The 13,770-nt window shown below is 37.9% G+C and overlaps 1 protein-coding gene and 1 pseudogene across 1 annotated transcript; one reads left to right on the top strand and one right to left on the bottom strand.

Annotated features, from left to right (window-relative positions):
- Positions 1 to 209: 209 nt before the first annotated feature.
- LOC119821853 lies at positions 210 to 604 on the bottom strand (annotated as a pseudogene).
- Positions 605 to 6,046: 5,442 nt separating this feature from the next.
- LOC119821786 (olfactory receptor 2D2) lies at positions 6,047 to 6,994 on the top strand. Its single transcript, XM_038340905.1, has one exon. It carries the CDS (start codon positions 6,047 to 6,049, stop codon positions 6,992 to 6,994), a length of 948 nt encoding a protein of 315 aa, XP_038196833.1.
- The last annotated feature ends 6,776 nt before the right edge of the window (positions 6,995 to 13,770 follow it).

The raw sequence follows: 13,770 nt of genomic DNA, 5'->3' as shown, positions 1-13,770 counted from the left end.
AAATAAAGAAGGACTTCAAATAATTTCTATATTTGTATGAAAATGAACACAACAATCACCATCTATGAGATAATATGACAACAGTCCTAAAAGGGAAATTCATAAAAAAAGCAATTACACTAAAATAATCAGGGATTTTTTTCTTTTCTTTTCTTTCTTTTTTTTTTTCAGACAACGATGTCATCGGTGCAGACATCATCAGTTTATTATAAAAGGAGGCACGGAAATTATTTACATGATGAAGAGCTCAGAACGTCGGTGGAATGGGCAGCTTCATGTGACACCATTTCAACAGTGATCAGTCCACGTACTTTCCAAGAATGTCACCGTCTCTAAATAAGAAATAATCCTTGTAGTCCAGGACTACTTTGGTGCCTCCCTACTCTGGGAGAAGAACTTTGTCTCCAACCTTCATGCTGACTGGTTGAATCTCTCCGCCCTTTCCTTTCGCGCCTGATCCCACAGCCATGACAGTTGCTTGCAGTACTTTCCCTTGCGACTTTTCTGGAAGCGTGATGCCACCTTTGGTCACCGTTTCGGCACTGCTTTCAACCAATACTCTATCAAAGAGCGGGAGAAACTTTCGGAACGCCTGTCCAGCCATGACTCGCGCCACCGCCGCCTCCGTGGCTCGGACTCTGCGCTCAGGCGGCCGCTGCAAGGAGAGTCCCGCGGGCCAGCTGGCGACACGTGGAAAAAAAGCAACCAGGGATATTTCAAATAAATTACTTAGTTATACACTCTAGGGACTTGGAAGAACAATAACAGCCAAGCAAAATCAGTATGCAGAAATAATTAAGGTCAGCGCTGAAATAAAAAAAGAAAATTATAAAAATAGTATAAACAGCCAAAAAACAAACAATTTATAATCAGAAAGGATAAAGAAGATGAACAAACTTTATGTAAATGAATTTTAGCTAAACTAAACTATCACAAGACAGTGGCAAAAGACCCAAATTGAAAGAGGTGAAATACGAGACATCATAACAAGTACAAATTCCATTAAGTTGGAATATCTCAAAGAAATGGTTGCATTTATAGGTGCATGTGACCTATAAAATTAAATCAAGATAAATAACTTAAGTAGTTCTATATTAAGCATTTAGATGGAAACAGCAATAAAAAACAAATTGTGCTAAAAATTGTTCAGGCACCAATGAATTTACTGTTGAATTAAAGAATCAACACCAACACTTTTTAGACTGACATAAAGTAGAAAAGGGGAGACTGTTGTAATTTAAAAAATGCTGCGAAGAGATGTCACACCATGCAGCAGGGATCAGATGGGAGGTTTATTGGAAGAGGAGAGAGGAGGCGCTAGAGAGGGGATCAGAGACTGGTCCTTAAGGACAAGAGTGGCAGACGAGAAAGGAAGAGAAGAGAGGGAGGGGGAGGGGAAGGGAGGGGAGGATAAAAGAAGGGAGGGGAAGAGAGAGGAGAGAGAGAGAGAGAGAGAGAGAGAGAGAGAGAGAGAGAGAGGCCTAAATACTAACGGAGACTGCTACTAAACTCTCTTCACAAGGCCAGTATTATCTTTGTATCACAACTGAAAATGACACAGCATACCCCCAGTCAAAAGAAAAACTGTAGCCCAATCTTCTTGATGAACACAGATGCAAAACTTCCCAATAAAATACTTACAAGCCAAATTCAAGAACACATCAAAAGATCATTTTTTTCACTATAAATGCTCTTATTACAAGACTACTGAGCATATGAGGGAAATCCATCATCTGGCAATTACATCTAAAGCACAGATATTTGAAAAAAATTAAAAATTTGTTTCATTAAATTATATTATTAAACCATAAGATCATTCTTTATGATCAACTTTGCTTCATACCAGGTGTGTAGCGATGGCTAAACATATGCAAATCAATATGTACATCAGATAAATGTATTCAAGAACAGAAGTTGCATGCTCATTTCCATAGCTTCTGAAAAGGCTTTTGACAAAATCTAATATTGTTTCATGATAAAAAAAATCCCAAAGGGACTAGAAATAGAAGGATTGTGTCCCAAACCATAGTTCTTTCCACTCACAGCAACCTAGCATGCTTTTTTTCTTAGTTATTGATTTGTGTTGAATTTTCAGTCCCTCATTTGGACAGCTTAGGATTCTGCTAACGCATGCCAAATTTTGGAATAATGTCAAATACATGATATTTGCCCAAATTCAGACACCTAAATCTCATAGCCCTGATTATAATAGTTAGATGTATTTGTTATGCTCTAATCACATGCAGACATGCTAATTATCTTCATGTAATGTTACTTAGGACACACTATCTATCTTCATATTCTGCAGATAAACTTTCTCAGACTCATACAGGGAGTGTATGTTGGAGCTAATCTTCAATCCAATATTCCTTTTCTCCTAGAAACCAAATACTTAATTGGAATTATGTAGTGTTTCTCCAAAGAAGCCCCGGAGGACCTGGTGAGAGGACCTGTAAGCAAGATGGGAGTCACACGTATGTGTTATTTTCCCATCCTCCTCACAGCCATTTGGGAGACTTTTACAAGCAAACACAGCTCAGGATCCATTCACGCTAATAGTTCAGAATTCTCCTGAGAACTATAACTGCTCCAGAGGCAGCTTCTAACATCTCCACTTTTTACTTCATTCACCTCATTTAAAAGGAGCTACTGTGAAACAGTATATTCTGAAGACACTGATAAAATTTTCTACACAGCAGGAGGCTGTGAGAGACAGTGAGGAGCTTTTTTCCTACCTTGTCTTAGTCTTAAATTTCAAGATTTGACTGAGTTATTTGTCTTTATGGCAAGATGCCTGCTCTCTGCTTAGATAACACCTTAACAAATACCATTCTAGGGCTTTCTCCTTCAAGGCTGAAATGCACTTGTTAATTCTGATATGCTAATTTAATCTTTAGTTTTTCTCTAGAAGAGAACATTTGGCAAGATTGGTAAAGTAATAAGACAAGGCCTGAGGTAAACTAAGGTGGGAAATAGGTCAGAATGGGAAAGAATTGTTTTTATGTACATTGAATTCATAGCGTTTACATATCTTTTGGCTTAGACATAGCCAACATAATTTTTTTTTTTAGGATAGCTCTGTCTTATCAAATCATGATTACAACATTAAATTCCCTGTGAAGAAGAATGCCATACTCATCTTATAGAAACATAAGCAGAACTTCCATGGAGTCAGGTTTGGTCTTTGTGTGTGTATGTGTATGTGTGTGTTTACTGGAAGGGTGTTTATCTGTAAAGAAATGGACATTTCCCCCCAAACTGTAGAAAAAGCTAAATGAAATGTTAGAAATGTTGACAGTGGAAATGATGTTTTAGAAGAAATTTCTCGGCCTTGGGGACAAGTTTGCAGTCACCCGGGGGAACATTTTCACCATAATATTTGCATGGTAGATTTTTTTTTAAGACAATGGGGGAGGTTGGAGTCTCACTTTGTCATGACATCCCAGAGACAGAGCCCTACCATGTACCAAGTCATAGTCACATTAGTCTCGAACTCACAGTCACCTGTCTCTGAATATTTTGACTCAGGTTAAAATCAGTACAAGAACACTGTAGATTCTTATCATGTACCACAGATATTTGGTGATATGATTCATATCATATTTGATGTGAATAAAGGTGATTCTGATGTGGTCACTGTTCTTGGTCAGCTACAGGCACTCAGAAAGGCAAAAGTTTTCAAATATAACTTCTTAACATGTACTAAGCAGGTAATTAGATAATGATGCCAGCATATTTGTGCATCTGATGAGAGTAGGTATTGTGAGTGGGCATGTTTGTGTATATGTGTCTATTGTGACTGGAGGTTTACAGTGGAGAACGAGAATATATACTGTGAGGAAAAATTCTAAGAGTGAACAGCTGTGGGTAAATGGGATATGGCTATATGCTGGACATTTGCCATATAGGAACATAACAATACTTACTCTTCATTGTCATCCTGACTGCTTTTAGAAGTCACCATAGAAGCACACCTCTTTGTGTACATGTGAGGATATTTCCAGAAAGGTCTAACTGAGGAGTGAAGGCCCACTCTGGATGTAGGCAGTGCCATTTTGTGGGCTGCGATCTAGGAAAAAATTAATAGGGAGAACAGACTAAGTACCAGCATTTATCTCTTCCCCTGATTCTTGACTATGGATGTAATATGAACTTACCCATACCCTTACTTCTGTTCTTACAACTTCCCCATTATGATGCACTGAACCCTCACCCTGTGAGCCAAAACAGACCCTTCCTTCCTACGTTGAGTTTGTTAGGCATTTTGTCAAAAAGACAATAAAAGTATCTGACAGAGTGGTGCAGGGCTTGTGCCATCTTGTCTTGTTAAGAGTGTCTACACTCATGTGAATAAGGAACTAAAGCATTAGTTAGTTAAACACAAGTGCAGTAGGACCTTCCCCCTTAGGGCTATCAACTTTATTCTTAATGCCTGTTTTGAGTTGAAACATTGTGTCACTTAGTCTGACAGCTCCATCCAGATGCTAAGAGCCTGTTAGTAGATCAGGTGAGATTTGCTTTTGTCTTTTTCATATTTTAAAGGGAAATACATTCAGCGGTCCTCAGTCTGGACTAAAATGTGTTCTTTGATCTGAGTGTGAAATCTCTGTTTTACTTCTCTTCAACAGACTTTGACATCTTCTAAATTCAGAAACCAAGCTAAACTAGCATTAAAATATCTGACTTTTCCAGCAGTGGAAATCCGAAGTATTTTATATTACATGTATTTGTTGACCATGTCTCTAAATATTTAAAGCTATAATTATTTTGAAATAAAGTTGTTTCAGACCCACCATCATAAATAACAATGTGCTAATAAAGATACATCATATTCATTATTGTGCTGATAAAGCTCAAAGTTGTCGTGTGTATCTGTTTTCTAAAACTATCTTGATAACTGTATTTTAATATGACTGATTTCATTAGTGATTATTTGTATATTTATTTTTGTGCATTTTAAAACGCTATTTTGAAAACCTTTTCTAGATAAAGGGTTAGATAACTCAACCCTTTCACAAGACCTTAAACTTTATATTTTAAATTTTATTTATTTTTAGAAAAGCATTATGAAATTGATTATTATTCACAATTTATTCAATCGCTCTAAGGATATTAGCATGCCTTCTAAAAACTCTGTTCAAGTATAAATAAAAGTATCTTTATTTACTCAATTCATGATCACAGACTGAACAATAAACTTGATGTCTTCTAAAGGAGCTGGTGAGACTGACATCATTTTCAAAGGACATTTCATAGTTACTGGGAGGGGTAGATGATAGATAATGGGAGGAAATGAAAGATGATTGGATCAATGTAGGGAGTTAGTACTGCTTGCGCATACCAGAAAACCAGCTGAGCTGATGGCTTGAATAGAAGTTCTGTTATGGTGACGATGTGTCCACTGTCTTGGAATTTCATTCATAAAATGCTGTAGAGCTATAGCCGATGCTGTGAACAGGATTGTCAAAAGTTATCAATCGGGTTTACCTTTTGAGGTGTTGTCTTCATTTAAGAGAGCTTATTTTCTCTACTCAAGAAAGCAGTGAGTTTGATAAGATATTTTGGCTCTTTGAATCCTTACACCTCTGTGACTGTCCTTTCAGGGAAAAGAAAACATGTCCAAAGTATCTTTGAAAAATTCAAATAATCATAAGATGGATGGAATGTGATGAGAAGAGCATACACCTCAAGGAGTTCATTGATAATACACTGGAGCTTCACATTGTAGTTTTACAGATTATTGCAATCTGATTCATCATTGCATTATTAGAAATCTGACATCCAGATGACTCTTCTCATCTACGCACCACTTTCCAGATGATACCAACAACAGATGTTCCATCTCACAAAGCACTGTCATACAAGCATCGGGAATGTCCAAAGTGCTGCAGCATGATAATCTTCTGAAGAACCTGTAAAGTGAACTTTTGAAATCTTTTCCAGTGATTGGGGTTATCTCTAGGTCCTCCAAACTTTGACACAAATAATGTTGATATCATACACATCTGTATTCAGAGAGCTTTCTTGCTGAAAAAGGAGATAAACTATGAGACAGACAAATCAAACTCAGGTGACCGAATTTCTCCTTTTGGGACTCTCTGATGACCCCCATACTCAGAAGCTGCTATTCATCTTATTCCTGGGTGTCTATCTGGTCACTGTGCTTGGAAATCTACTTCTCATGTTTCTTGTTCGGATTGACTCTCAGCTTCACACACCCATGTATTTTTTTCTGTGTAATTTGTCACTGGCTGATCTCTGCTTTTCTACCAACATTGTTCCTCAGGCTCTCATCCATCTCCTTTCACAGAAAAAGGTTATTTCATTCAGACGTTGTGCGGCTCAGCTTCTTCTCTTTCTCATTTTTGGGTGTACTCAATGTGCCCTTTTGGCTGTGATGTCCTATGATCGGTATGTGGCTATCTGCAACCCTCTACATTACCCTAGCATCATGACATGGAGGGTTTGTATCCAACTGGCTATAGCATCATGGACTAGTGGCATTTTAGTGTCTCTGGTGGACAGTACTTTCACACTAAGTCTTCCCTATCGAGGCAGCAACAGTATTGCTCATTTCTTTTGTGAGGCCCCTGCACTGTTGATCCTGGCATCTACAGACACTCACACTTCAGAGATGGCCATTTTCCTCATGGGGGTTGTGATTCTCCTCATACCTGTCTCCCTAATTCTGGTGTCCTATGGCCACATAATAGTGACTGTGGTCAAGATGAAGTCAGCTGCAGGAAGACTCAAGGCATTTTCTACCTGTGGTTCCCACCTCATGGTTGTCATCCTTTTTTATGGGTCAGCAATTATCACCTACATGACACCAAAGTCTTCCAAAGAGCAGGAGAAACTGGTGTCTGTTTTTTATGCAATGGTGACACCTATGCTTAACCCCCTCATATACAGCCTGAGGAACAAAGATGTCAAAGGAGCTCTGTGGAAAGTAGCCACTAAGAACTTCTCAAACAGGCTTAGAATCACCCACTGACTCAGCTCCTCTTGACTTCCTAAGTATAACACATGCTAGATAGTCTTTCTTGTGAATGTAAGTTATGGTAAAATGCTCATCATTGAGTCTCATCCATGGACACACACCTTAACATTTATCCCATACTTTCTTTGTCGAGGGAGAAGGAAATAACACATGGAGCAAAAAGGGGGAAGACATGCTTCCTCTCGATATATCCTTTGACAGTGAAGACCTTTTAGCTTCTGTACTTTTTGTGTGAATACACAATGTGTCTTTCCAGCAGTGATGCTCAATGATTGGTATGTGGCAATCTTGAACCCTCTGCATTACCCTAATATCATGACCCAGAAATCTTTTCTAAGAATTAGAAAATCTCCTAATACAAAAATCTATCTTTAAACTTTGGCATATGCTGTTGTATATCCCTGATCCTAATCTAGGTTTTCTTTTGTCATTTCTTAATTTCTTTACATCTTCAAATAAAAATTTGAAAATATTGCTTAATATCTAACCATGCTCTAGGTGCTACTTAAGTGTGCAATCATGTGTGGTGTGTCTGTGTCAAGGGTGGATAATGAAGAAACCAGAACACTGAAGTAGAATAAATGAGCCTGTCTTTCCTGTCCACACTCCTTTTTTAGAGACTCAAATATACTATTTATCAAGATAAGCCTCATAAATGTGAATATAGAGATTTAAAACCATTTAGAAATAGTGACATGCCTCAAGTATGTAATTAACTCTATGCCTGAAGGACTAAGTGGATGGAACTAGAAACCAGGGATAGTAGCTGTGTACAAAAACCACCAGGCAAGAGCTATGAACTAGGTTATATGTGTGAGCAATCCATGAGAAAAATTATTTAAAGGTAATTCTCTTCTCTGATACTGTATTCCAAGTAAAATCCAGAAAACAAGGGAACTTATTTATACAACCCATAAACCCACCATGTACTTACTCTGAGTCAAATAGAAGGGATTGAGGATAGAGGATGCATCTGAAAGGGTCAAGAAAGGTGGAATTTACTCTTTTTGCCCTCACCATGCATTTGCTCATTGTCCAGTGATTAATTCATGTTTGTAGTAAAGAGAATACTGGTGTGGGAAGTCCTTCTGTCTGTGTGCTGCATCTACTGGTTAATGAATAAAGTAGTGCTTTGGGCCTATGGCAGGGAAGAACAGAACTAGGCAGGAAAAGCTAGGCGAAGTCAGAGAGAAGCCATGGAGCCACTGGAGACAGATGCTGGGAATCTTACCTGGTAAGCCACAGCTATGTGGCAATATACAGATTAATAGAAATGGGTTAAATTAGTATGTAAGAGTTAGCCAATAAGAAGCTAGAGCTAATGGGTCAAGCAGTGATTTAATCAATACAGTTTCTGTGTGATTATTTCAGGGCTGAGAGGCCAGGAAACAATGAGTGCTCTCCTTCCTACAACAGAACACCAAGTTCCTTCAATGACTTTATCATTGAGACTTCATAGTGAGACATTAAGTATAGAGTACATATATGCTCGATACCCGAAAGGATAGCATTGTCCAGATTTACTCAAAGGAATGAGGAGAAAGAGTGGAAAAAAAAACTATGACAATTGATTAGGAAATAAGACTTTATTTCTGATCCTAGTAATCAGAACTAAACTGATAATTTGTAATGTCTCTTTCACTACAGTGGCTGCATGCATCTTAAGCAACTACTGTCCCAACTGGCAATTGCAACTGCAATTGCAGCTACCAGCAGTGCTCACATGGGCTCCAGTCAGGCAGGAATTCTGTTCCCTCAGGCAACAGCTCTATGAAGGCATGTAAAGGAAACTTTAAATTTCTATCAGGATTAGAATTCAGGATTCAAAAGTTGAGGAGAAATTCTGCTCACTCAGAGAGGCTAAATAACAAGTAGTTCACCTTGTCTTCCTGCTCATGTCTCCGTAAAAAGTGGGGTGTCCTTCTGCTTAGCCCCCACTTAAAAAAGGCTTGCTACACTAAATTTCTCCCTACCACTTCCTGTCAGTTGCTGACTCTGCCTCCTGACCCCAAGTTAATTTTATTTAGCCAAACAAATGTAACATGTCTTTGCATCATTAACTAAAGCAACAGAAACCAATGTAACACACCTTTACCCAGTTAAAATAATATTCTACAACTGTCTTCATGGATTTGTTTCTGCCTTAGCCTCTATTTGTGGAAATTTGTTGGCAGTGGTGACCTAAAATTTCTCTACTGAGAATAAGCCCGTAGATTCCTTTTTGTTGATTTTTTTTAACTTCTGTTTAATTAGTGCTGGTGTTCAAAGAGGTATTAATGCTTGTGAATCTTTTTGATTTCAAACACAGTCTTCCCTGACTGCAGGGTTTTCAGCAGCCCTATTTGTTCTTGGAAATAGAAACAACCAATAAGGCAGCATTATAATTTTACTCCAGTTTTCTATGATTCTCTCCATTTTTTTTTTTTACATGTAGGCACTTAGTGCTATGAACTTCAGAACTGTCTTCATTGAATCCCCAAAGTTTTGGTATTTTATATATTCATTTTTTAGATGCTTATTTTTTTCCTATTTTTTAACATTTTATTTATTTATTATGTACACAGTATTCTGTCTGCTTATGCCTACAGTCAGGAAGAGGGCACAGGTTCTAATTACAGATGGTTGTGAGCCACTATGTGGTTGCTGGGAATTGAACTCAGGACCTCTGGAAGAGCAGCCAGTGAGTGCTCTTAACCTCTGAGCCATCTCTCCAGCTCTTATATATTCATTTTTATACAGTTTGAGAATGTTTTTAACTTCTTTCTTATTTTTTTCTTGAGCCATTTTTCTTTCAGTAGTGACCCATTTCTCATCTAGTTCAGTTTCCATGCATTTGCAAGCTTTCTGTTATTTCTGATATCCAGCTTTAGTCAATAGTAGTCAGACAGGATGCATTTGTTGTATCTGTTAAGACTTGCTTTGTGTTTGCTATTGTGTTTGAGTGGTCAATTTTGGAGAAAGTGGCATGAGGTACTGAGAAGAAGGTATATTCTTTTGTATTTGGATTAAAACTTTGGAAATACCTGTTGGGTCCATTTGGTTTATAATGTCAGTTAGCTCCAGCATTTCTCTTACTAGATTTTGTCTGGATGACTTGTCTACTGACAAGAGTGGGGTATTGAAGCTTCTCACTATCAGTGCGCGTGGTGTCAAAATGTGCTCTAAGCTGAGTAGTGTTTCTTTTACACACTCGGGTACCTGTGCTTGGCAGATGCCTACGTTTGGCACATAGATGTTAAGAATTGCAATGTCTTCTTGGTGAGTTTTTCTTTTGATGAGCATATAGTGTCCTTTCTATATCTTCTGATAAGTTTTGAGTTGAAATCTATTTTTTCAGATATTAATATTAAAATGGCTACACCAGCTTGCTTCTTTGGTCCATTTGCTTAAACTTTCTTTTTCCATCTTTTTATTCTGAGGCAGTATCTTTCCTTTGATGTTAGGGTGTGTTTCTTGGGTGCTGCAAAATAATGGATCCTGTTTTGGAATCCATTCTGTTAGTTTTTGTCTTTTCATTGGGATATTGAGGCAATTGATGTTGAGAGATATCAATGAGCAGTGTTTGTTGATTCCTGATATTTTTTTGTGTGTATTTCCTTTTTGGACTTGCTGGTCTGTGATTATTTATTCCTTTTTTTTGGTGTTGTTAACCTTTTCTGTAGTTAGGTTAGAATTTTCCTTTTAGTACCTTATGCAAAGCTAAATAGATATTGTCTAAATTTGTTTTTTATCATTGACTTATTTTCTTCATTTATTTTGATCAAAAGTTTTGCCAGGTATAGTAGTTTGGACTGGGGTCTTTGATTTCCTATAGTTTGTAGAACAAATGTCTAGACCCTTCTGCCTTTGAGGATCTCCATTGAGAAGTCAGGTTTCATTCCAGTGGGTGTGCTTTTATGTTGCATAGTCTTTCTCCCTTGAAACTTTTAATATTTTTTGTTTCATATGGTTTGATTATGTGCCCAAGGGACTTTCTTTTCTGGTTTAGTCTATTTGGCATTTTGTATGCTTCTTGTACCTATAAGGTATCTCTTTTGTTAGGCTAGGAAAATTTTCTTTCATGATTTTGTTGAAAATATTTTCTGTGTCTTTGACCTGAGTTTTTCTTTCCTCTATTCCTGTTATTTGTAGATTTGGTATTCTCATAGTGTCCCAGATTTCCTGAATTTTTTTTCTGCCAGAAGTTTTTAAATTGTAGATTTAACATTTTTTTCTATTGTGTCTTTAATGCCTGAGATTTTCTTTTCCATCTCTTGTATTCTGTTGGAGAGGTTTGTCTCTAAGGTTCCTGTTTGAGTTTCTGATTTTTTTATCTGCTGATATCCCTCATTTTGAGTTTTCTTATCCACTTTCTTCTACTATTGTGTTTTGATAGATTTCCTTAAGGTATTTATTATTTCCTCTTTTAATACCTTTATCATATCCATAAAAGGCATTTTAAAGTCTTTGTCTTGTATCTCAGCTGTGTTGCAATTCTCAGCACCTACTATGATAGGGTCTCTGGACTCTCGTGGAGACATATTGTCCTGGTTATTATTGATTATATTTTCTTGTTATCTTTTAGGTATCTGGGCTTGGGAAGATTATGAATCCAGGTACTGATATCTGGTCTTATTTTTGTTAGGTGGATGTTTCTGTTGCCCTCTCTAGTCTTAGGAGGGTGGGTGACTGTATGTTGCCTACTAGGGAATTCATCTGAGTTCCTACTAGATGGCCACTGTGAGTTCCAGGTAAAATGTGTTTCTAGCTATTGGGGGTAACCCATAGAAATGAGAATGGGACCCACAGGATGGAGGATGTTCTACCAGGATTTGCTTACTCTTTTGGTAATGCGAGCAGAGAGTCAGGAGAAGTCACTACAGGTAATATGCTAAGGAGCTAAACATGAGACTATGGGGTTGGATATGCAGAAGAGGAGGGAGAGTGAAGATCTCAAACTTGCCTCCCTGCTTTCATGGCCCATTTGCTTGGCAGACTTGGGTGGTAGGTTTCCAAGGAATGCCTGCTGGAACCGGAGGCTGGGATATTGGGTTGAGTTGGATGAAGAAAATTTGGAGGGGATACCCATGTGATACACTGGGAGTGAGGAAGGGAGGCTACAGAGGAGGCCTGCTGCAATGAGATTGTGGGAATGGATTTGGAAGACAGAAGGCAAAGGTGAATGTCTACAGTTAAACAACTACTTCCCTGTCTATAGTAAATTTTCAATAGTGGTTATACTGAATGCATTTTTGCCATGTTAGGTACTTTTTATTTTATACTTTTTAAGTATCAGGTAAGGTACATGTTTTATGTTCAAATTTTGTTCCCAAATGTTCAAGTTTTTCAAAAATATTGAGTATGCCCTCCTGTGCATATTTTCACAATCTCACTCATGTGCTTGTGTGAATTTAATGTATGAAATATGTACAGAAACCTATGGAGTGCAGAAGAGGGTATCAGATCCCATGGAACTAGAGTTAGAGGCCTTGTAAGCCACACTGGGTGCTGAGAATGGAATCCTGGTCCTCTGCAAGGACAGCAATAACTCTTGCCTGATGAGCCATCCCTCAAGCCATTTAATTTTCAAATGGTCAAAATTTTTGATGTTCAAATCCCAGCAGGTAGCACTTTAGGATTGGTTCTTTAGGCAGTGCATGCAAGGGCTTTTGTGCCAGGGCAGACCATTCAGCCCCTTGAAGGAGGCAGGAGTCATTTCCTATAGTACTTTATAATATAGTCCATTTCTTATCTGTTTTCCAATCCTGTTGTCTTCACAGAGTTATTCTGTTGACAAGACTGAGATCCTAAATGCAGAGATAGAGAGGACGATGCATTTAAAGGGTTCACAAAAATCTTTGCTATACTTGGTGGCCAGCCTTGGTTGCAGTGCCCCTTCGGCCACATCTCTGGCATTTTGATGCTTTTTACATAGCCTTAATTAGTAACCAGTCCAACGTTTTATCCTATATGTCTTGCCTTTAGAATACAATCTTGATCCTCTGCTACAGAGTAATTCACTGCTAATTAATTGTATTATCTGTGAACCTGACATCAAGCCCAGAATTGATCACCAAGTACCATTTAAACAAGGGTTGGCCTGAACACTAGTCCAGTCCAGTCCTTATTGGACCATTATCACTACACAGAGGTGTTTTCTTGTAATCAATAAAGAGGGAAAAATTAGCACTAGTATGTGCATATTTTTTTCTGTCAGTCCTATTGTTTTTGATGTCTGTTGTTAAATTTTATATATTATACAAACATGTTCTTATATATATGTTATTGTTGAAAATTAATATATATATTCTATATTAAATAATGTGTTTTACTCCTGTTATTCCTTATTGGGGGGGCTTTGTTATCAAATGCGGAAGGACCGTTTGTGCAGGAAATAAGTGGTTCCAGTTCCTCATGACAGAAAGTGGTAGGGCAGATCATAGAGTCAGTAGAGAGAAAAATACCTCTAGTAAACGCTACATTGGATTTTCAGGACTGTGTTTCCACATGTATATGCGTCAGTATACCAGAGCTGCCATCTGCTGCAAGTCCAGGTTTGTGCGCGTTCATAGGGTAGAATCCTGAAGAGAGATTGCTCTGCTAGTCAAATGTGCAGTTTTGAAAGGACAACTGAATTCACCCAGTCACAATAAAGGCATGGAAAAAAAAAAGAACACGTTTGGGTTCTGTATAGCAGGTCCCCATAATTCTGTATTTATCCTTAGCTGGAGAGTCTATGCATCCTTCCTACTGAGGATTATTCATTCTGCCAGGAAACAGTTTGTGATTGT

This window comes from Arvicola amphibius, chromosome 1 (genome assembly GCF_903992535.2).
Source record: "Arvicola amphibius chromosome 1, mArvAmp1.2, whole genome shotgun sequence".
Classification (NCBI taxonomy): Eukaryota; Metazoa; Chordata; class Mammalia; order Rodentia; family Cricetidae; genus Arvicola; species Arvicola amphibius.
Note: the sequence above shows the minus strand (reverse complement) of the source record. Positions and strands in the feature narration are given on the sequence as shown.

What these genes read in the sequence shown, in the direction of transcription:
- LOC119821786 (XM_038340905.1), top strand. Translation starts at nt 6,047, where the DNA reads ATGAGACAGACAAATCAAACTCAGGTGACCGAATTTCTCCTTTTGGGA.